Consider the following 22,059-nt stretch of genomic DNA (forward strand, 5'->3'; position numbering starts at 1 on the left):
TTAAAGGTCTGTTAAATGTACTAGGTTTATGTAGGAGAATGTTCTCATTTTTAGGAATTATCATACTAACAAGTAATGATGTCTGTAATGAATTTCAAGTGGTAGAGTAAAAAAAAAAGTGTGTGTGTACATACGTAGACAAAGAGAATCAACTATAGCAAAATGTTGCTGTTTAATCTAGAAGGCCTCTATCTGTTCACTGTACTTTTTTAAGTACAATTTTTTTAAGCTTTTTTGTATATTTGATCTAGAATATAACAATACTTTATATGTACTTTGTATATATGTGTGCACACACATTTCTTTCTGGATATACAAACACCTTGCTATCTATCAGGCAATCTTGCCAAAATATTGCAACCTGAATTTACACGAAATACAGAGGACAGAGGATCGTGTAAAACCATACCCCATGGGCATGCATTCAGTAAAATCCACAACGTGGACAACTCTACAGGACAAACAATCCAGTTTTTTCAACAAATAAGTTGTAAATGAAAAAAAGGATGGACAGGAAACCTATAGCTTAAAAGGAACTAAAATGCTGTATCAACTAGTCACAATATATGATAATATCTGAATCCCAATTCAAGCAATACCAAACAAAGTAATTACACATTTTATGAGATGGATGGATGGATGGAAATCCGTACATACATAGGCTATATATTTCATGATATAGAGAAATTGTTTTAAAAATAATAGGTGTGGGGGTGCCTGGGTGGCTCAGTCGGTTAAACGTCCAACTTCAACTCAGGTCACGATCTCACGGTCCGTGAGTTCGAGCCCCGCGTCGGGCTCTGGGCTGACGGCTCAGAGCCTGGAGCCTGCTTCCGATTCTGTGTCTCCCTCTCTCTCTGCCCCTCCCCCGTTCATGCTCTGTCTCTCTCTGTCTCAAAAATAAATAAACATTAAAAAAAAATTTTTTTTTAAATAATAGGTGTGATAATTGTACTGAGGTTATGTTTTTAAAAGGCCTTATCTTTGAGACACATACAAAGCTGTTTACAGATGAAGTGACAACAGCACATAGAACTATATATAACACAGGAGGGGAGCAGGTAGATGGGGATATAGATAGGGCCAGGGGTGCCGAGAGGCTAAAGGCTGCCAGGCCCAGGGGCTGTGTACAGGAGGCTTGAGCACACTGTTGTGTTTAGTGTTAGGAATATCTGAATTCTCCTGATAATAAAGAGTTTTTTTAAAAGTCATGAAAAATGCTTATTTCTGAACCCCAGTCCAAACCTGGGGGAGAGAGGGTACCATAATGTTTTCAAGTTAAGATTTATGATAAATCTGACGAGTGAAATACTATTTCTAAAGCTTTTTTTACTGATGAGAAATTTTTACAGTTTATCCAAATAAAAGCAGGGAAGCATAAAGAGAGTTTGGGAGTATCAGGGAGGCTAACTTTCCTGATTCTCAAGTCCGTCTCCTCAGAAGATCACATTTCCCTCCAAATAATCCGAATATAACAGAAATTCAAAGTAGCAACACATTAAATATACATTACAAGAATTGAAAGAAAGAAGGACCAACATGCTAAAATGATAAGGAATGTCACAGTGGCACCCGTTCTTAGTGGTTTAAGGGTAGAAAATAGGTGAAATATTTACTGCAGCCCATGTAGCTCACATTTAAGTTTCCCTCTACAGAATGCAATTAATGAGCACATTTAAGGCTAACTACATCATTTTGACAATTCTTAGGCAATATGAAATATAAAACCCAAACGTTATTCAAGTATAATAAGCCTTAATTAAGCCCTAATTAAATATATGTTCATAAAACAAAAAAAAAAGTGATACTTAAAATTTTTTTCCCCTTGTTACTTTTATTTACAAAATCTCAAAGTAGTGAAATTTTTTTCCTCTTCAAATTACTAATTACCTTTAATCCTTTCGAACAAGTATTCCTGATTGGGTGTAAGGTCTAGATACTGCACAATCGTGTTCAAAGTCGGGATGAGAGGAGCTTTGACCAGAGCAGCTTGCTTCAAGCTAGTAATGCTAGCCTCTGTTAAAAACAAAACACATAGGACACAGATTATTCTTCATGTGGCGTTCTTCAATAGGCGTTGAAGGAATAAGTGAGAGTAAGAATAGAATAGTTTATTTTCACCATGAGCATTATCTCCTTTACCTACAATTTATTTTATTTCTGGCATGGTGGCCAGATTTATAAACATACACACCACATGCACACACATGCCAAAAGCAGCAGCCAGATCCATTCTGGTAAATCTATAAACAACTAATACAAAATTTTTTGTAGGGTTATGTATAAAAAGATACACGATAGCTTTCAAAATCAGGTTGAGCTGGGGTGCTTGGGTGACTCAGTCGGTTAAGTGACCAACTCTGATTTCGGCTCAGGTCACGATCTTTCAGTTGGTACGTTTGAGCCCCCAGTGGGGCTCTGCGTGTAGGGCTCATCGCTGACAGTTTAGCCTGCTTGGGATTCTCTCTCTGCCCCACCCCTACTCAGCTTGTGAGAGCTCTCTCAAAATAAATACACTTAAAAAAAAAAAAACGTTGAGGGGCGCCTGGGTGGCTCAGTCGGTTAATCGGCCGACTTCAGCTCAGGTCACGATCTCGTGGTCCATGAGTTCGAGCCCCGCGTCGGGCTCTGTGCTGACAGCTCAGAGCCTGGAGCCTGTTTCAGATCCTGTGTCTCCCTCTCTCTCTGACCCTCCCCCGTTCATGCTCTGTCTCTCTCTCTCTCTCTCTCAAAAATGAATAAACGTTAAAAAAAAAATTAAAAAAAAAACAAAACATTGAGGGGTGTCTGGGTGGCTCAGTTGGTTATGTGTCTAACTCGATTTTGGCTCAGGTCATGATCTCACAGTTAGTGGGTTCGAGCCCCACGTCGGGCTCTGCACCGACAGTGCCTGCTTGGGATTCTCTCCCTCTCTCTCCCTCCCCTGCTCTCTGTTCCTCTCCCGCTTGTGCTTGCTCGCTCGCTCGCTCTCAAAATAAATAAATAAACTTAAAAAAAAAAATCACATTGAGTTAAAAGTTGCCCCTTGGGGCACCTGGGTGGCTCAGTCAGCTAAGTGTCCAACTCTTGATTTTGGCTCAGGTCATGATCTCACAGCCATGAGACAGAGTCTAGTGTTGGACTTCCTGCTGAGCATGGAGCCTAATATTCTCATTCTTGGGGCGCCTGGGTGGCTCAGTCGGTTGAGCGTCCGACTTCAGCTCAGGTCATGATCTCACAGTCCGTGAGTTCAAGCCCCACGTCAGGCTCTGTACTGACAGCTCGGAGCCTGGAGCCTGCTTCGGATTCTGTGTCTCCCTCTCTCTCTGCCCTTCCCCCGCTCATGCTCGCTCTCTCTCTCTCTCTCTCTCTCTCTCTGCCAAAAATAAAAAAAAACTTAAAAAAAGATTCTCATTCCCTCTCTTTCCCTCTGCCCCTCCCTCTCTCAAGTGCTCTCTCTCTCTCTCAAAAAAAAAAAAAAGTTGCCTCTTAAGCCACTGACAAGCAGAGACTTTTTATGACACTGATTTCTCTTATCATATCAGGAAACACAACTATACAAAGAAATTAATAAGCAAAAATTTTCAGAACGTCCAACCTTCCTAGTAATATCCAGTGTTAGGGAAAAAGGCATTCTTCTATGTGACATGGTTGCTAGAGTATAAACTGGTATAAGCTTTTCAAAGGGTTAGGTACATCATCAAAGCTTTGATGTATTTATTCCTACTGAACTAACCACTTCTTTTTTTTTTTAATGTTTATTTATTTTTGAGAGAGAGAGAATGTGTGTGTGCCCACTAGTGAGGGAGGGGCAGAGAGACAGGGAGAGAATCTGAAGCAGGCTCCACGCTGACAGCAGAGAGCCCGATGCGGGGCTCTAACTCACAAGTCCTGAGATCATGACCTGAGCCAAGACCAGACGCTTAAACAAGTGAGCCACCCAGGTGCCCCAACTCCACTTCCAAGAAATTATCCCCAAGAAATCATTACAAATGTACACAAAGATTTAGGCAAAATGGTATTTACTCACAGCATTATTAATAACAACAAAGGGAAAAAGCCCTACATTTTAGATAATCAAGATCAGTTAAATACAATGTATTACACATACAAAAAAAAATACAATCTAGCCACAAAACCAGTACTGGAGAATATTTAACAAATAGAAAAATTGGGGGAAAAAGCAGTCAACAAAATTGTATGACCCTAATTTTTTTTTTTTTTAATTTACATCCAAATTAGTTAGCATATAGTGCAACAATGATTTCAGGAGTAGATTCCTTAGTTCCCCTTACCCATGTAGCCCATCCCCCCCTCCCACAACCCCTCCAGTAACCCTGTTTGTTCTCCATATTTATGAGTCTCTTATGCTTTGTCCCTCATCCCTGTTTTTATATTATTTTTGTTTCCCTTCCATTATGTTCATCTGTTTTGTCTCTTAAAGTCCTCATGAGCGAAGTCATATGATATTTGTCTTTCTCTGACTAATTTCACTTAGCATAATACGCTCCAGTTCCAACCACGTAGTTGCAAATGGCAAGATTTCATTCTTCTTGATTGCTGAGTAAAACTCCATTGTGTATATATACCACATCTTCTTTATCCATTCATGTATGACCCTAATTTAAAGTGGCTCAGTTGGTTGAGCGTGTGACTTCAGCTCAGGTCATGATATTGCGGTTTATGAGTTCAAGCCCCACACTGGGCCCTCTGCTGTCAGCACAGAGCTGATTCAGATCCTCTGTCCCCCTTCCTCTGCCCCTCCCCCACTTGCACACACAAGCGCTCTCTCTCAAAAATAAACATAAAAAAAAAATGTACAGCTAGGAATTTACCCAAGGGATACAGGAATGCTGATGCATAGGGGCACTTGTACCCCAATGTTTATAGCAGCACTCTCAACAATAGCCAAATTGTGGAAAGAGCCTAAATGTCCATCAACTGACAAATGGATAAAGAAATTATGGTTTATATACACACTGGAGTACTATGTGGCCATGAGAAAGAACGAAATATGGCCCTTTGTAGCAACGTGGATGGAACTGGAGAGTGTGATGCTAAGTGAAATAAGCCATACAGAGAAAGACAGATACCATATGTTTTCACTCTTATGTGGATCCTGAGAAAGTTAACAGAAACCCATGGAGGAGGGGAAGGAAAAAAAAAAAAAGAGGTTAGAGTGGGAGAGAGCCAAAGCATAAGAGACTCTTAAAAACTGAGAACAAACTGAGGGTTGATGGGGGGTGGGAGGGAGGGGAGGGTGGGCGATGGGTATTGAGGAGGGCACCTTTTGGGATGAGCACTGGGTGTTGTATGGAAACCAATTTGACAATAAATTTCATATATTGAAAAAAGAAATGTACATGTGTGATATACGTCCTCGGCTCCTAAATATACAGTTTTTAAATTTTAATGTTATATTATGGTATAACTTACAATTGATATACATATATGTAGTTAGTATCATAGTCAAAAATAATAATTGTGACTTAAAATTGATAGTTGTTATCTCTGGAAGCAGAATTATGGGTAATATTCTTGTGTATTTCTGTCTCTACTTTCCAGCCTTTCTACAATGAACATCACATACACTGCATTTTGTAGTCACAAAGCAATGTTGTCCTTTTTTATTTTAAAGTTTTTATTTATTTTTGAGAGAGAGTATGAACGGGTGGATGGGCAGGGATAGAGGGAGACACAGAATCTGAAGCAGGCTCTAGGCTCCAAGCTGCCAGCACAGAGTCTGATGTGGGGCTTGAACCCACGAACCGTGAGATCAAGACCTGAGTTGAAGTCAGACGCTTAACCGACTGAACCACCCAGGCGCCGCCCCAGCAATGTTGTTCTTTTTAAAAAGCACATCACACTGGTAAAATGTTGTAGAAAATAACATTTTTATAGCTTTTAAAGAAAGCTCAAAGAGAACAAGCACAGGTTCAAATAACATTACCAAGATCTAGAAAGTAACTATTCTGGGCTTTGCAGTCTAACAGCTCTGGCCTCAAAACACTGTTCTGTGTTGACACTGGGCAAGATACTTAATTTGTGTCTTAGCAGCCTCATCCATAAAATGGGACACTGACAGCTAGCTTTCAAGGTTGATGTGAGGGTTATACAAATTACACAAAACATTTAGATACTCAATAGACACCTTTGGGATATACAATTCTATTCTTAGTCTCCAGAGAATAAAGGCTGATCAAAAGACACCCAAAGTAAAAAAATAAATAAATAAAAGACATGCAAACTAAGTAGAAAGTACTAATGTGCAATCCAAAGCACTTAAATATTTCAAGGAAAAATTTATTCTCTACAAAGAGGTGGTTGAGGGGCGCCTGGGTGACTCAGTCGGTTAAGCATTCGACCTTGGCTCAAGTCATAATCTCACAGATCGTGGGTTTGAGCCCTGTGTCAGGCTCTGTGCTGACTGCTCAGAGTGTGGAGCCTGCTTCAGATTCTGTCTCCGTTTCTCTCTGCCCCATCCCTGCTCATGCTCTGTCTCTCTCTCTCTCAAATATACAACAATACAAACATTAAAAAAAATTTTTTAATAAAAAAATTTTTTTAATAAAAAAAATAAGAAAGAGGCGCTTGACTAAGATATTCCTTTTTATTTTGAAACCTAATTACTTAACCCTAAATAAGTTATGGTAAATATATTTTTGGCAAATTATATGGAACCTTAATAGTTTCATTTTTTGCAGGTAAAAGAGTTGAAAATAGGTGATTTTCAATTAGCACTGTTACACATTCTTTATGCTTTGTACAACTTTGGAATTAATATCTGACAAGGGACTTGTATCTAGAACATAAAAAACACCTCAATGATAAAAAGACAAATAACCCAGGGACACCTGGGTGGCTCAGTCAGTTTAGCGTCCTTCTCTTGATTTTGGCTCAGGTGATGATCTCTTGGTTCATGAGTTTGAGCCCCATGTTGGGCTCTGTGCTGACAGTGTGGGACCTGCTTGGGATTCTCTCTCTCCCTCTTTCTCTATCCCTCCCCTGCTCGTTCTCTCTCTCTCTGCCTCTCTCTCTCTCTCATAATAAACAAACTTAAAAAGGAAGACAAATAATTGAATTTAAAAATGGTAAAGGACCGGAAAAGGTATTTTCTCCTATGAAAATGTATGAATGGCCAATGAGCACAAGAAAAGATGCTCAACATCAGTAGACATCAGGAAAATGCAAATCAAAACCACAATGAGGAACCATTTCACACCCATTAGGATAACTATAATAAAAAGGATAGACAAGTGTTGGTGAAGATGTGAGGAACTGAAATCCTCATACGCTGCTGGTGGGAATGTAAAACAGCACAGCTACTTTAGAAAACAGCCTGGCTGTTCCTCAAAAGAATAAACATGGAGTTACCACATGGCTCAGTCATTCTAGCCTAGAGAAATTAAAACCTATGTCCACACAAACACCTGCATGCAACTCTTTACAGCGGCATTATTCATGATAGCCCAAAAGTGAAAACTCAAATGTCAACCAACTGATAAATGGGTAAACAAAATGTTGTAGATCAATATAACAGGATATTGTCTGGCAATAAAATGAAACGAAGCAATGATAAATGTCACAACACGCATGGATGAACCTTGAAAACATATTAAGTGAAAGAGCCAGTCATAAATGACAACATGCTATACGATTCCATTCATATGAAATATCTAGAACACACTTATCTATAGAGATAGAAAGTAGATTCGTGGGGGGCGCCTAAGTAGCTACGTAGGTGGCTAAGTTGGTTAAGCATCCGACTTTGGCTCGGGTCATGATCTCGCAGTTTGTGGGTTTGAGCCCCACATCAGGCTCTGTGCTGACAGCTCAGAGCCTGGAGCCTGCTTCAGATTCTGTGTCTCCCTCTCTCTCTATCCCTCCCACACTCACACTCTCTCTCTCTCAAAAACAAATAAACATTAAAAAAAAATTTAAGAAAGTAGATTGGTAGTTGCCTTGGGCTGGGGAATGCGTTACTGGGAAAACAGGGTGACTGCTAAAGGTTATGTGGGGTTTCCTTTTTGGTGATGAGATATTCTAAACTTGATTCTGTTTGCACAACTCAAATCTCTGAATTGTAGACTTTAAAGGGGTGAACTGTACGGCAAGTAAATTCTAACATATATCATAAACATTTAGTTTTGTCCTCACCTCAAGATAACAAAGGAAGTTGTTAAACAGCCCAATAAAAAAAGAAAATTTCTACTTGGCAGATTCACTGAAGGAAAATCAAATGTTGCTCTCTATTTTCACATACCTCCTATCTGAAGCTCGGGACAGCCCATTCGTCTCATCTGTGTGCTGACAGACTCAATCTCTTGTACCAGTGGCACTAATATTGTCTCATTGATCCACTAGGGAAGAAACAAGGCAAAGATTTCACACACATAATTCTAAAGTATTTCTCAAATAATGATATTCATGAAACACTAAGAATATTTTTACTGTCTTGTACTTGAATATTCTGTCAAACAGAATATAGTGAAAGAAAATGAAGTAGCAGCTACCTGAAGTCTAGACAGTGAAGTAAGCAAGCCAGCAGAGTGTAAAAAGTTATACTCTTAAAGCACATATGCCTGCTTTTTGCTGACGAAAATATAAAAATTTTAGTTAAGTTTTTCTCAAAATTTCCTGTGGTTATTATACTTAGCTAAAAAAGGATAATCTCCGATTTACATTTCTACAGCAATTATCATACATTTATCCATGTCGTGTTTATATTGGTTTGTAATTAATAAGATAGTTTTTCAAACTAACATAATTAACTCAGCAGGCTTACTCAATTTGCTAACTACGTGGAAAACAGATCTATTTGATACTGGTTTATGCATATTAAAATATTCCTTTAGGATTAGAACTTCAAATGCCACTTTGGATGGCTAACATCAATCCAATTCCGGATGTGAAAAGACTGTCCAAGGAAACACCCCATTTGAGTTGTTCGTGTGTTATGTGTTTCGCGTAGGTGTTCGTGGCAACTTTAACTGCTACTTTAGTTCTGTTTCCATGCTTCTGTTTAACTATAAAATGGAAGGGTGAAAAAGTTTCCGATGAAATACAAGTCTACAATTCCTTATACAAATTTGTGAATTAAGAAATCTATAAAAACAAAACTTTTCAGTAATCCATTTAGCAAGCAAATCAGATACACCGCAAGGCCTGAACTAAATTCCAATGAGGCTATTTACACACTTAGTGTGACTATTCACATGTTTTGCTACAAATATTGATGTCTTTGATCACCGAGTGCTAACCAGACTCTGCTAGTAAGTAGTATTACACAATATTATATGCTATATGCACACTGCTTTTTAAAAAATATCCAAAAAACTTGAAACTTTCAAGACTGTAATTAGAAATAAAAGAGAGTACAGTACTAGGACATCATTTTACTCATTCATTCTTCCAACATTTACTCAATGCATTCTACTCGCGAGCCACCCTTGGGCTGCAACAAAATTACCCAAGGGGTTCAGGGCTATATTCCCTATGTTGTACCTTTCATCCTCGTGAGGGAATTTTTATGTTTAGAAAGCCATCCAGTGCTTCTGGTTCAAGAAAACAGGCTGCTATTTTCACTACTCCCTCCTGATACCTAATTAAAATTATAGTAAAAGAATAAAAAAGTAGACAAGTGATTTCAACGTATTTCTCGAAGATGTAGAGTGAGTGGATGAGTGTTGAAGGGTGAAATAGTGGAAGAAGTGGCAGCCTCCGTGGAATCCAAGCGGAACTACCTGCAGTGGAGGGGGGCCAGCGTGTCCAACAGAACTTGGGACATACAGAGACTACAGAGGGGCAGAAAGAGGCAGGGCTGAAACAAGGGAACTCACTTATTCTGTATGAATTGGCCAAAGAGAAGAGGGTTCTTCTCTAAAACAACTGAAGAAACTGAAATATTCTGAAGGAGCTTATAATATATATTACCTTCTCTCTCTAACTTAAAAGTTCCCTGAGGGCAAGGACCTCATTTTTGTTTCCCTCATATTTCCAGACATATAAAAGGTTCTGCCAGAAAAGCTCTTTGAAAAATAAAATTGAAAAAAAATTTTTGAAAAAAAAATAAATAAAACTGCGCTGTTGGGAAGATCTTAATAACTAGATATGTTATTTCTTTATCCACTCCAAAGAAACTGATTTACTAAATATGGAGAGAAAAACAATCTGATGAAAACAGACACCATAAGGTAAATGTCATGTTTATCCTTACATGTGTGCCATCCATATTGCATTTTTCATAATAATTAATTCTGATACTCTAATTAGTAATTAACACCTCTAAATAATATTCTAATAACACACTTCGCATAGTAAGAGGCAACAGTATTGTCTGAAGAGTAATGTCAGAACTTACATTTCTGAACTTAGCTGTCCACGAATCCATATGATCGAGAAGTTGTCTATTCATAGTCACTCTTGCCCAAACCTATTAAAAATATGTTTCAAATGAACAATCAGTGAGGAAAAATCTTGTCAGAAATTGGTCACTTTCCTCAACTCTCAAAAATATGTGGAAAAAAAATCTGAAAAACAACTTCATCAACACTGATATTCATCTAATTAATATGCAAGAATTTTCTTACTACCCACTTGGTTGCTATTCATGCACAGATAGATCTTTAAAATTCCTTACGTTGGTATGTTTAAAAAACATTCCTGCTTTAACAAAACAAAAATCTTATTTTTGGTATTAAACTGATAAAGTTCAAATGTTCTAATCCAAATGTATTTTATTTTTTTTTTTTTCAACGTTTTTTATTTTATTTTTGGGACAGAGAGAGACAGAGCATGAAGGGGGGAGGGGCAGAGAGAGAGGGAGACACAGAATCGGAAACAGGCTCCAGGCTCCGAGCCATCAGCCCAGAGCCTGACGCGGGGCTCGAACTCACGGACCGCGAGATCGTGACCTGGCTGAAGTCGGACGCTTAACCGACTGCGCCACCCAGGCGCCCCCCAAATGTATTTTAAAAGCAGGAGTCTTGTATATACAAAGTACAAACAGATACTTGAGATACCTTTTTATAAATGAATGCAGAAAAATGTTTTAGGCAGGATACTAATGTCAACTGTATGCAAGGAAGAATAAAACGTACAATACAATTCAGTTTTAGATACACGAAGTCACATAGGAGTCTCTCCAGTGTTTAATGTGTGCCAGATTTATGTTTCCGGCCAGTGAAAGTGAAGACTACAGACAAAAAATGTTCCAGAAGTAGAAGAGACTTTCTAACAATCTGCCATCAGAAATATTAAGTCATTTTTATTTTCCATTTACCTCCTCTGCAGCTTGTTTAGAACTGAGATCAGCCTCATCTTTGTTAGCACATGGGGCCTGAGACCTACAGGCAAGCTGATACTGAAACTTCTTCAAAGTCTGTGCATAATCTCCCATGGAACGATTGTAGTTCCAGAAGGTAGGACTGGTGGAAGGCGAGGTAGAATCTGGACTCCCTACAATAATGAATTTAAAGAGCATCAGTGTGTGCTGTAGTAACTGTGACACTTAGAGTTAGCACACGAACACTGGGTATCTGGGCACCTAGGCGATGGCAATCAAGGAAGACAAAGCCCCAAGGGACTCTTCTCTCCCCTCCTCCCTGACATTACCTCTTCTTTAGAGAACACAGACTGCCTGTGCTAAAAATTAAAAAGAACATTTTCTGAGCAATATCAATCAAGTGGTTGAAAGTATCTGTTTATTTTTGTTGTAAAATTAAGCTTGTTTCATTCTCTAAGACTTTCAAATGACTCAGCAAGAAACAAACAAAAGACAAATTTCCTCAGGAAATAAATAGGCTAAGGAAGTTCCTTGCCTGAATTTTTAGTAGCTCTTTCTGAATGGTACGACTACAGCTTCCTATTAATAAACTACTCTGTGGGCCAGCAGCTCCACTCACTCTTCCCTGTACTACACTGCATTCTCTTTATAGCCTGTAATAATTCCTGCGTTGCATTCAAAGAGACTGCCGATTACACTTTTAAATTTATAAATTTACTTTTAGGAAATGTTAATAGTTAATATGGGGACTTAATCCTCTAGAGGATTCTACCAGAGCAGTTATTACACTTTAAGGCTACAGTCTGTCTTTTTACCCAAACAGAATTTGAGTTCCTTGAGGGCAGGAAATATTATTTTTCCCCAGCATCCCTGTGAGCTGATGCTGTGGCTGCTCTGGAGAATTCAGTAGGCTTTGGGAAACCTATCAGCTTGGATTTCACTGCCCAAGTGGGAAATGGTAATGAGGCAAAGGAGAGGTAGGGTTGGACTCAGACCCTTTTCTCCTACCTCTATCCCCTGTAGCCAGCACAGGGCCAAGAACCTCAAATGGCCACATTCTTGTAGATAAGAAAAAAATCTGTCCACTGGCACCAGGAGATAATAAGGAAACTCATCTAAGTTGTATGGGGATTTAAAAATTATCCGTTTACATATGGGTTTAGAACACCCATTTATACTACCTGTGAAATCCAGGAACCTCCTAGCCCAGAAATTACCTAAGTTAGTTCAAGGTCATAATACTCCTTAGATACTTGGCAGAGGCAAATACAAAACTGCTAGGAGACAAGGCTTGTATCCAGCCTGCCCAGGATAGAAAAGCACAGATAGAACTGTACTGCAGATAAACTTACCAAAAACAAACAAGAAATACATAAATCACAAGAGGAAACAGGGTTCCAAGCAAAGGAATCAACAAGACAAAAATGTGAGTATTTAATCTTCGAGAACTTTAGATAACTGAACTACAGGACAGAGACTTTTAGAAAGTCATGTTTAAAGTGACTGAGATAGGAAAAAATTGAAAACATAAGAACAAAACAAGATACACTAAAATAAATCATGCATATATGAAAGAGAACCAAGTAAAACCTTGAAAACTGGAGGAAAAAAAAGAACCCACCCACAACAAATGAAAAAACTCAGTGAGTTAAACAGCAGGTTAGATACTGCTAATGGAAGAACCAACCAGCAGCACAAACTGTGGGGTGAGGGGGACAACAGAAGAATGCCAAACTACTAAATGCAGAAGAAATGAAAGTATTAGAAAGTCTCCATTTTGCAACCACCACTGCGTTAACTCATTCATATGCTAAAACCACCAGGTAAAAGGCTGTTGGGGAACAGGACTCACAAGTCTCAAAGTATCGCACTATAGATTATTTATTAATTACAAAAGGGAAAGGCCAAGGTTGCCATCATCTTGACCAACTGATCCAATTTAATCTCACCAATAAAGGGACAAAATGGTATCATGAGTCTCCTGATGTGATATGCTGAAAGGAGCACACTGCCACCTAAGTTGTAGTCTTGCCAAAAAATCGTATTTAAACTGATTCTTATCTAATCCAATAATGAAAAATGATCACACAAATCCAAATTTGCAAAACAACTAGGCTGACTTCTTCAAATGTAAATGTCATAAAAAAACAAAACAAAGAAGCACAAATGTTCTAGATTAAAAAGGACAACAGAAGCATGGCAGCTAAATATGGAAAAATGATCCTTGATCAGATACTGCACCAGTAAAAGAAAAAAAGCTACAAAGGCCATTATTGGGTCAATTGGAAGAAATGTGAATATGAATAACACTAGTATCTCAAGTATGGTAATTACGCTATAGTCAGAAAGGAAAATGTTCACATTCTTGGGAGATGCATTCGAAATAGTTAAGGATGAAGTGACCAGGCAGCAAAAAAAGTGTGTGAGAAAGAGTAAATGTGAGTGTCTGGTTTCTTACTATTGGAGAAAGGAGTTACAAATATGAAAAGGGAGGAGGCTAGAATAAACCCTGCATAGTTGGACTGCAATTGGAGGTATCAGTATGTACTCATGGTTTTTAATATATAGATGGATGGATATGGAAACCCATATAGGTGTATTTGTGTGTGTATATATACATATATATTCCTGGCTGTCTGTTGAGAGGACCTAGAGTAATGATACCCCATCAACAATGACATATCCAGTGCCCAGACATTAATTTCTCAACATCATTCTCCGCTAAAAGCAATCATGGTCCCCTTGGAGAAATGGACTGACTCCAGAGCTAGTTAATCAGGAAAGTACAAGAGAAGCCTGGACTATCTTGTGGTGCTAGACAGTAAAACAAAACAACAAACAAAAACCAGAAACCAGAGGATCCCACTACCCAAACCTGAAACAATCTAACCACTAAAATAAATGACATAATTGGGGAGAAGAAAAAGTTCTTACCTTGCAATAGAATGCCAACAAATGAACGTAAAAGGTGGTTGCACAACAATGTGAATACCACTGAATTATACTCTTAAGAATGGTTCAAATGGTAAACCTTATGCATATTTTAAACAAAATATTTAAATTTAAGCAAATTTTAAACAAAACCTTATGCATGTTTTAAACAAAACATGTTTAAAAATGTAAAAGGGAATAATATAGAAGGAATGATGGAATGAGATAGCCACTACAACACAGTAATAATTTTGAAAAGAAACTTAAAAGGATGTTAAAGCCAGTAAGTCAAATTTGATGAGGAAGAAGATACTTATATAGTCTCAAAGTAGCTCCTCACAAAAATACTTACTATTTAATTTATATAAATACTGAATTACCTAAAACCTACAGGCACAGAGAGTTCAAAGTATAAGGATGGACACAGATACACCAGGCAAATACTAACAAAAGAAAATCAGTACAGCTGTGTTAATATCAGAGAAAACAGATTTCAAGGCAAAAAGCTTAAGATAAAAATAAAAGAAATAACTGACCAGAATGATATTAACAATCACGAATTTATATGCACTTAACATAATTTCATATACATTTAGCAAATTTAACAGAATTACGAGGACACATTTAATGTAAAACAATCAGTGGGAGCTTTTAACCGACTTTCTTACTAATAGAGCAAGTGGATGAAGATTAAGAAGATAAAGAATTTAAGAACACGTTCAGGAAGTTTGGTTCAATGAGCAAATATGGAGCCAAGTATGTAGAGACTACGCCATCCTTTTCAACATACCAAAAACCATTTATAAAAAGTGATCACACAACAGGCCTAAATGCAAGTCTTAAAAAATACCAAAGAATTAACAGGGTAGAGGTCACAATCTCTAGTGTAGCACAATTAACTTAGGAGGAAAAATAAAAGATAATCAAGCCTTCATTTCAATGTTTGGAAATTAAAAGCAACACCAATCACTAATATTACTTTTAAACAATAATAATACTTTTAAGTAAGTCCTATGGATCAAAGAGGAAATAAAAATGGAAGCCAGAAAATATCTCAATAAGACAAAGATAGGGAGAGGGAATGACCTAGGTTGTTCTTTGCATCATACTCTATGTAATTTTCAGAAAACTTGAAATAGTTCAAAATTTCACAAGAAGAAAAAAAGCATGCATCGACAAATAACAAGATAATATTGATTTGTTTCTTTGACATTTCTGGCACTTTCAGGCAAAATTAAATTAAAAATCAATGGAGAGATTTCAAGTGACACAAAGAGCCATGGTCCAATAACGGACTTCCTCATTGTGGCCATGCTTTAGCACCTAATGTGCTTTCTGTGAAAGTTCCTGAGGGGGAAAAATCATTACGTGGCTCAATAACCTAATTTGGTTTCAAATAATTGACTTTGTTATAATCAAATCCACCCCAAATGGATTAAGATTTGCTAACACTGTTTCTCAAAGTAAACTAAAGAGAAGTTCGAAAATGTTCTGAAAAACAGCAGCACTTCTGGAGTAAATATGTTCTCCCTCCTTTATCCCTCCCTGTCATGCCAATCTTCCCAAGGACCAAAAAGAGACAACTATCACTTCAATAAGCTTTGCTCTGCACCGCTTCAAAAACATTTTATAGCCTCAATTTTTGAATAGAAAGTATAACTTATATATAGAAAAAGCTTTCAATCTCAATGTAGATAAAAGGTTCAAGAATTCTCAGTTCAACTGCATTTTACTTCTTAAATTTGGTGCACTTAAAATTCTAACTCTATAAAATATAAGAACAAAATGTACTTCTCTCTTAAGCTACACATATTAGTAAAAAAGAAGTATTTATGTACAGTTATCAAAATAATGAAAACAATAGGGTAAGGATAACATAAAAGCAACACCAAAAATGAGAGTTGGATCTGAATAAAAATATACATACCCAGCTTAACTCTATGCTGTTTCTCTTCTTCACTTCTAAGAAAAGTATCCAAAGTTCGTAGGTCTGTCATGTAGTCTTCTTTGTCAGTAGGCGAGTTATAGACGGTGGGTGAAGAACGGTAGCGAGATCTCAACCCACTGCCCTCCACTGGTCCGACAGTTGTAGGGTATGGAGAAGAAGGAGAAGGACTATAGCTTGCCAACTACACAAAATAAAAGAACTTTTTCTTATTGAAATTTACTTTTGTGTTGGTTTTTGACTTTCAGAAGGTAACGCGCCCATTTGAACGGCCAAAATCCAGAACAGTGACAACACCAGAAGTCGCTAAGGATGTGGAGCAACAGGAACTCTCATTCACTGCTGGTGGGAATGCAAGATGGTACAGCCACCTTGGAAGACAGTTTGGAGGTTTCTTGCAAAACTAAACTACACTTATCATCTGATTAGCAATCGTGCTCCTTGGGACTTAGCCAAAGGAGTTGAAAACTTAGGTCTGTACAAAAACCTGCCTACAGGTATTTATGGCAGCTTTATTCCGTAATTGCCAAAACTTGGAAGCAACCAAGACATCCTTTAGTAGGTGGACGGGTAAATAAGCTGCGGTACATCTGCATAATGGAATATTATTTGGCATTGAAAAGAAATGAGCTATCAGGCCATGAAAAGACATGGAGGAACCTTAAATGCACATGACTGACTAAAAGAAGCCAATCTGAAAATGCTACACTGTATTATTCCAATTATATGATGTTCTGAAAAAGACAAAACTATGGAAAAAGCAAAAGGATCAGTAGTTGCCAGGGATCGGGGTCAGGAGTGGGACAGGATGAATAGGTGGAGCATGAGGGACTTTTAAGGCAATGAAATTACCCTATATGATACTGTACCATAATGGTGGGTATACAGAATTATATAGTTATCTAAACCCACAGAATGTACACAACCAAGAATGAATCCTAAAGTAAACTGTGGACTCTGGGTGATAATGATGTACCAATGCAGGTTCATCAACTGGAACAGATGTACCACTCTGGTGGGGGATTTTGATATTGGGAAGGCTGTGCCCGTGGGGGGCAAAAGGTATAGGACAGGTCTCTGTACCTTCCTCTCAGTTTTGCCGTGAAACTGTTTTGTTTTGTTTTTTTGAGAGAGTGAGCGAGCGAGCGCAGTGGGGAGAGAGGCAGAGAATCCCAAGCAGGTTCCACATCAGGGCAGAGCCCCAAAGCAGAGCTTGATCCCACCACCTTTGGGTCGTGACCCAAGCCGAAATCAAAAGTCAGTCGCTCAACTGACTGAGCCACCCAGGTGCCCAAACCTAAAACTGTTCTAAAATATAAAGTCTATTTTTTTTAAAAAGCACTATGTGCACGTCTTAAAACATGGAAAGTTTGAAGACAATAAGTCATACTTAGAACTACAACCTAGAGGTAATATAATCCCTTTTCATATTTTATGTATTTTCAAAATTTAAGTGCATATAGCTATATCAATATATCGTTTTTACATTTTTAAACAATTGTTTTTTAAACCTCATTTTTAACTTTTTTTCTACGAGAGAGAGAGAGAGAGAGAGACAGAGACAGCACGTATGTGTGCGCACACAAGTGGCAGAGAGGCAGAGGGAGAATCCCAGCCCCGTGTGGAGCTTGAACTCACAAAGTGTAAAATCATAACCTGAGCCCAAATCAAGAGTCGGACGCTTAACCGAGTCACCTAGGTGTCCCTAAACCTCATTGTGTTTTTAAAGGTAACCAAGGATTTTCCTATAAAAATCCTCTGTAATATTATTCTTACTAGCTATACAATATTTCATTATACATACGTACCGTTATTTATTTTTACATTCAATACATTTGAATTATCTACAAGATTTGGCCACTGTAAATAATGCTAACATCTCTGTACATAAATCTTTTCTTTTCTTTTTTTTTTTTTTAGTAAGTTCCACACCCAACGTGAGGCTTGAGCTCACGACCCTGAGATCAAGAGCCACATGCCCTACCGACTGGCCAGCCAGGTGCCCCTACATAAATCTTTTCTTAATTTCTGAGAAATGTCCTTCAGGAGATTCTTAGAACAGAAATGATCTGATCAAAGCATATGAACATTTAATACATATTCCGATTCTATTAAATGAAAATGTTGTGCTAAGTACTATTCAGAAAAAAGTTGATAGGCGGACCTATTTTGGTATATGTCCATTTCACTATTTTAAAATGTTTATTGGATATAGAAGAATTTTAAAAAATTTACATTTAACTTGTGTTTCCTTATGAAGTTAAACACTTTAAAAATATGGAGGCATGTGGCTGCCTCAGTCAGAAGAGCATCCAACTCTTGATCTCAGGGTTGTGAGTTCGAGCCCCAAGTCTGGTGTAGAGACTACCTAAATAAATAAAACTTAAAAAAAATACAACTACTGGTCACTGGTACTACCTATTTTATTAACTACTTACTCCAGTATAGTGGCAAAAGAAATAAAGTTGAAAAAAAAAGAAAAATGTTACTCCTCTTCCACATTGATTTCTTTCTTTTTTTTGAGAGTGAAAGAGAGAGTGAGTGTGTGAGCAAGGGAGAGAGGCAGAGGGAGAGTGAGGAAGAGAATCTTAAGCAGGCTCCATGGTCAGCACAGAGCCCAACACAGGGCTCAATCTCATGACCCTGAGATCGTGACCTGAACCGAAATCAAGATTTGATGCTTAACTGACTGAGCTACCCAGGCGCCCTGCTTTCTCTTATTTATTTTTTTATTAAAAAAAAAAAAAAAAAAAAAAGTTTTATTTGAGAAAGAGAGCATAAACAGGGAGAGGGGCAGAGGGAAAGAGACAATCCCAAGCAGGCTTCGTGCTCAGCACGGAGCCCGACCCAATCCCACAACCCTGGGATCTGACTCAAGCTGAAATCAAGAGTTGGCCACTGAACCGACTGAGCCACCCAGATGCCCCCTTCTCTAAGATCCTTCTATATGCCATGATGATATCTGCGCTATTCACTAATTGGTTTATTTTTGCTGAGGGGCACATCTTATGCATAATGTACATTATTTTATTTTATCCTCTCGATAATAAGTAAATATTACTACCATACTAATTTCAGATATGAGAGATTAGGTAATTCACTCACGATTGTCCCAGGATTTCAATCCAGTTTTCTGACTCTAGAAATGCACTGTACTAGTCCCTTCGTTTTTGTCTATGTTTCAACATTTCCATAATCAAAAGTTGAAAAGTTTCTTGAAAACTTAAAAGAACTCAATGACAAAACTTCGGAACCCTAATATATTCTGCAGATATATTTGATTAAAGTTCAAATTTTTTCTTATTTATTTAGGTTTTCTACCTGTCAATCTCGGCATTTTTTCCCTAGAAAAATTACTATTCCATTTCATTAACTTTTCCATGGTATTAACTTGGTTCAACAAATATGTATATATAGCATCGATATTTCATATACTATGCTAAGAAAACAAACAAGAATAAAAACACACAATCCTGTACTCAAGAAGGTTACAGTCTAGGAGAAAAAAGATAATTAATGTTACCAAGTTTATACAGAGCTATTTAGTACAGATTAATAGTTTTTAAGAAATAAAAATAACCTACATATTCAAGAGTAAACTATGGTGTTTCCATTAGATGAGTATTAAGTAGCCATTAAACAGAAATTATGTTTGGTTGGTAAAACTATGAGTGATTTTTTTTCTCATGAAAACAAAAACTGTAAGTCATATTTGCCTATGGGTTATTAATTATCACTACACATACATTTCCTCATAAAATTTAACTTATACAAAATTTTCTAAATGTTATTATTTGCCAAAATTGTTATTGGGTAACCAGTAGTATGCAATTTCATTACAAAGAAATATTACGTAACAGGTAAGGGCAGTGTGTTGATTTCACTTCCAGACATTCCTCATTTAACTAGCAGCTGTAGGGATGTAGTTCTAACTAGTGAGAGCATCTGAAAACGTGACCATGCCCCCTTTAACACTCCTTTTATATTCTTACACTTCAGGCAGGAGTCACAATTTCAAATTTGTCAATTTTGCTTCTATCAAACCCACTTTGTGGAAGTTGGAATGGAGGTTTCTAGTCATCCCATGAAGGGTGGTGCCCATCACGAAGAGTCAAACTACACAACAATCCCAGTTTTTAGCTTAGGAGATATTCCACATGATGAAAAGCATTAAGATTCTGTAAGGATATACAAAAGTTTCATATAAACAAGCAAAGAAAGAGGGCAAACATAGATTTAAAAAACTAAAGTAAAAAAATTATCATAGTCTCAACTTGTTTGAAAGACCCTGCAGAAAGATCCTAGAGGGTGACTCTCAGTCCATTATCTTTCCAAAAGCTGATTTTTTTCTTTCATTTTAGGGTGTGGTATACATAACGTCTGACTAGGTATCAGGATCTGGGTTCTGTTCTTGGCTCTTAAATGGGCAATTTGGGCAAGCCAATTACCCACTGTTTCTCAGTCCTGTCAGTGAGAAAATGAGGAGTTTTGATTCATTTGGTGATTTTCAAGGTAGCTCCCAATTCTAAAATAATGTGACTGGCCAGGAAAAAAGATTCATTACCTTATTATAACCACTGATGGGAGAGTAAGTCACTCCAGGGCTATAGGAACTGCTGCCACCTGATGACAGACCTTGCAGCTGAGGGCTGTATCCGGTTATACAGCTGGTGGTGAACTTGGGGCTGGTACTGGGTGAACGAGATGGGCTATAGCTCAACACGCTCTGACCCTGAATTGAAGGAGAAGGTGGCGAGGGAGGGATTTGGGTTGCTGCCAGATCGTGTGGAGGAGTAGTCTGTACAACTAGAAGGAAGGAAGGAAGGAAGGAAAGAATGAATGAATGAATGAATAAATAAGTAAATAAATAAATAAATAATATGTGCATGCATGTGTAAGTAAAATTTCTATAAAAACAGACTTAATGAAATGAATCTTTTTCTTCAGGAAAAGAGAAAGTAATAGAATAACTTGGCTGTTAAATTACATATTATTACCTAAGGACACAAAATAGTGGTTTACCATTTCCATACAGTTTAAAGTAAGAGATTAGCTTCAATCCATAAGGGTTAGTCATTTAATTTTAACTGTGATTAAACAATGGAACAGACTTTCATGAGGTTGTTGAATAGTATTTCCATTCAGTTTATACAAATAGGAATGATAATCATTGGTCTTAAGACAATTTATTATAGACTTGTTTAATATAGTTGAACCAGATGGCTTTAGAAGTCCCTTCCAGCTGAGTCTATAAAAAGGGCAAATTAAATTGAGAAAGATTTATTGCCAACCTTTCCCCCACCTTTGCAAAAGATATAAAACACTTACCAGCTGTTTTCAACCCTAAAAGTGTTTGCTGTCCAGGGCTAACAACCAGACTTGTTGGTGCCACAGTATATTTGAAATACCTCCAAAAATCAAATAAGGCGTTTAGGCTGAAGAGGGACGCAAGGGCAAGCTCTGAAAGAGAACAGTTTATTTTTTTTAAGGGGGAGGATGGAAGGGATAACATTTAAAGGTGAGTGGAAAACAAAACCCTTCATACTTTAGCAATTTAACAACAAAACTGAAAACTATCTTCTTAGTCCTCATAACAGTTACCATTTAATGAATGTCTATTAGGTATAATGTCTATGGCATTTACTAGTAAATTTCAAAATATTATCAGGCACCTGGCTGGCTCAGTTGGTGGAGCATGCGACTTGATCTCAGGGTTGAGTTGGAGCCCCACGTTGGGTGCAGAGATTGCTTAAAAATAAAAAAATCTTAAAAAAAAAAATCACTAACCCTCACAACCTTGTACAATAAACATTTTCACCTTCAGTTGACTAGAGGAGTCAAGTGACTTTTGCAAGAGCACACAGCTAGTTACTGAAGTCATGATTATACACTCAGGTAGGCAGATCCCAAAACTCTTGCT

General features: G+C 37.6%; 1 protein-coding gene across 4 annotated transcripts in view; it reads right to left on the minus strand.

Moving 5' to 3' along the window:
- The window catches only part of TMEM209 (transmembrane protein 209), a 36,537-nt gene that overhangs the window by 12,170 nt on the left and 2,308 nt on the right, over positions 1 to 22,059 (minus strand). For all 4 annotated transcript variants that reach the window (XM_019452741.2, XM_019452740.2, XM_019452742.2 and 1 more), the window contains exons 4-10: positions 21,468 to 21,599; positions 20,704 to 20,945; positions 16,122 to 16,323; positions 11,261 to 11,436; positions 10,340 to 10,411; positions 8,243 to 8,339; positions 1,891 to 2,016 (exon numbers count right to left, since the gene is read on the minus strand). In XM_019452741.2, coding sequence (XP_019308286.1) covers positions 1,891 to 2,016; positions 8,243 to 8,339; positions 10,340 to 10,411; positions 11,261 to 11,436; positions 16,122 to 16,323; positions 20,704 to 20,945; positions 21,468 to 21,599 — 1,047 coding nt within the window. The remainder of the gene's footprint in view (positions 1 to 1,890; positions 2,017 to 8,242; positions 8,340 to 10,339; positions 10,412 to 11,260; positions 11,437 to 16,121; positions 16,324 to 20,703; positions 20,946 to 21,467; positions 21,600 to 22,059) is intronic.

Source organism: Panthera pardus, unplaced genomic scaffold (assembly GCF_024362965.1).
Source record: "Panthera pardus isolate Hobbes unplaced genomic scaffold, ASM2436296v1 HiC_scaffold_8, whole genome shotgun sequence".
NCBI classification, from domain to species: Eukaryota; Metazoa; Chordata; class Mammalia; order Carnivora; family Felidae; genus Panthera; species Panthera pardus.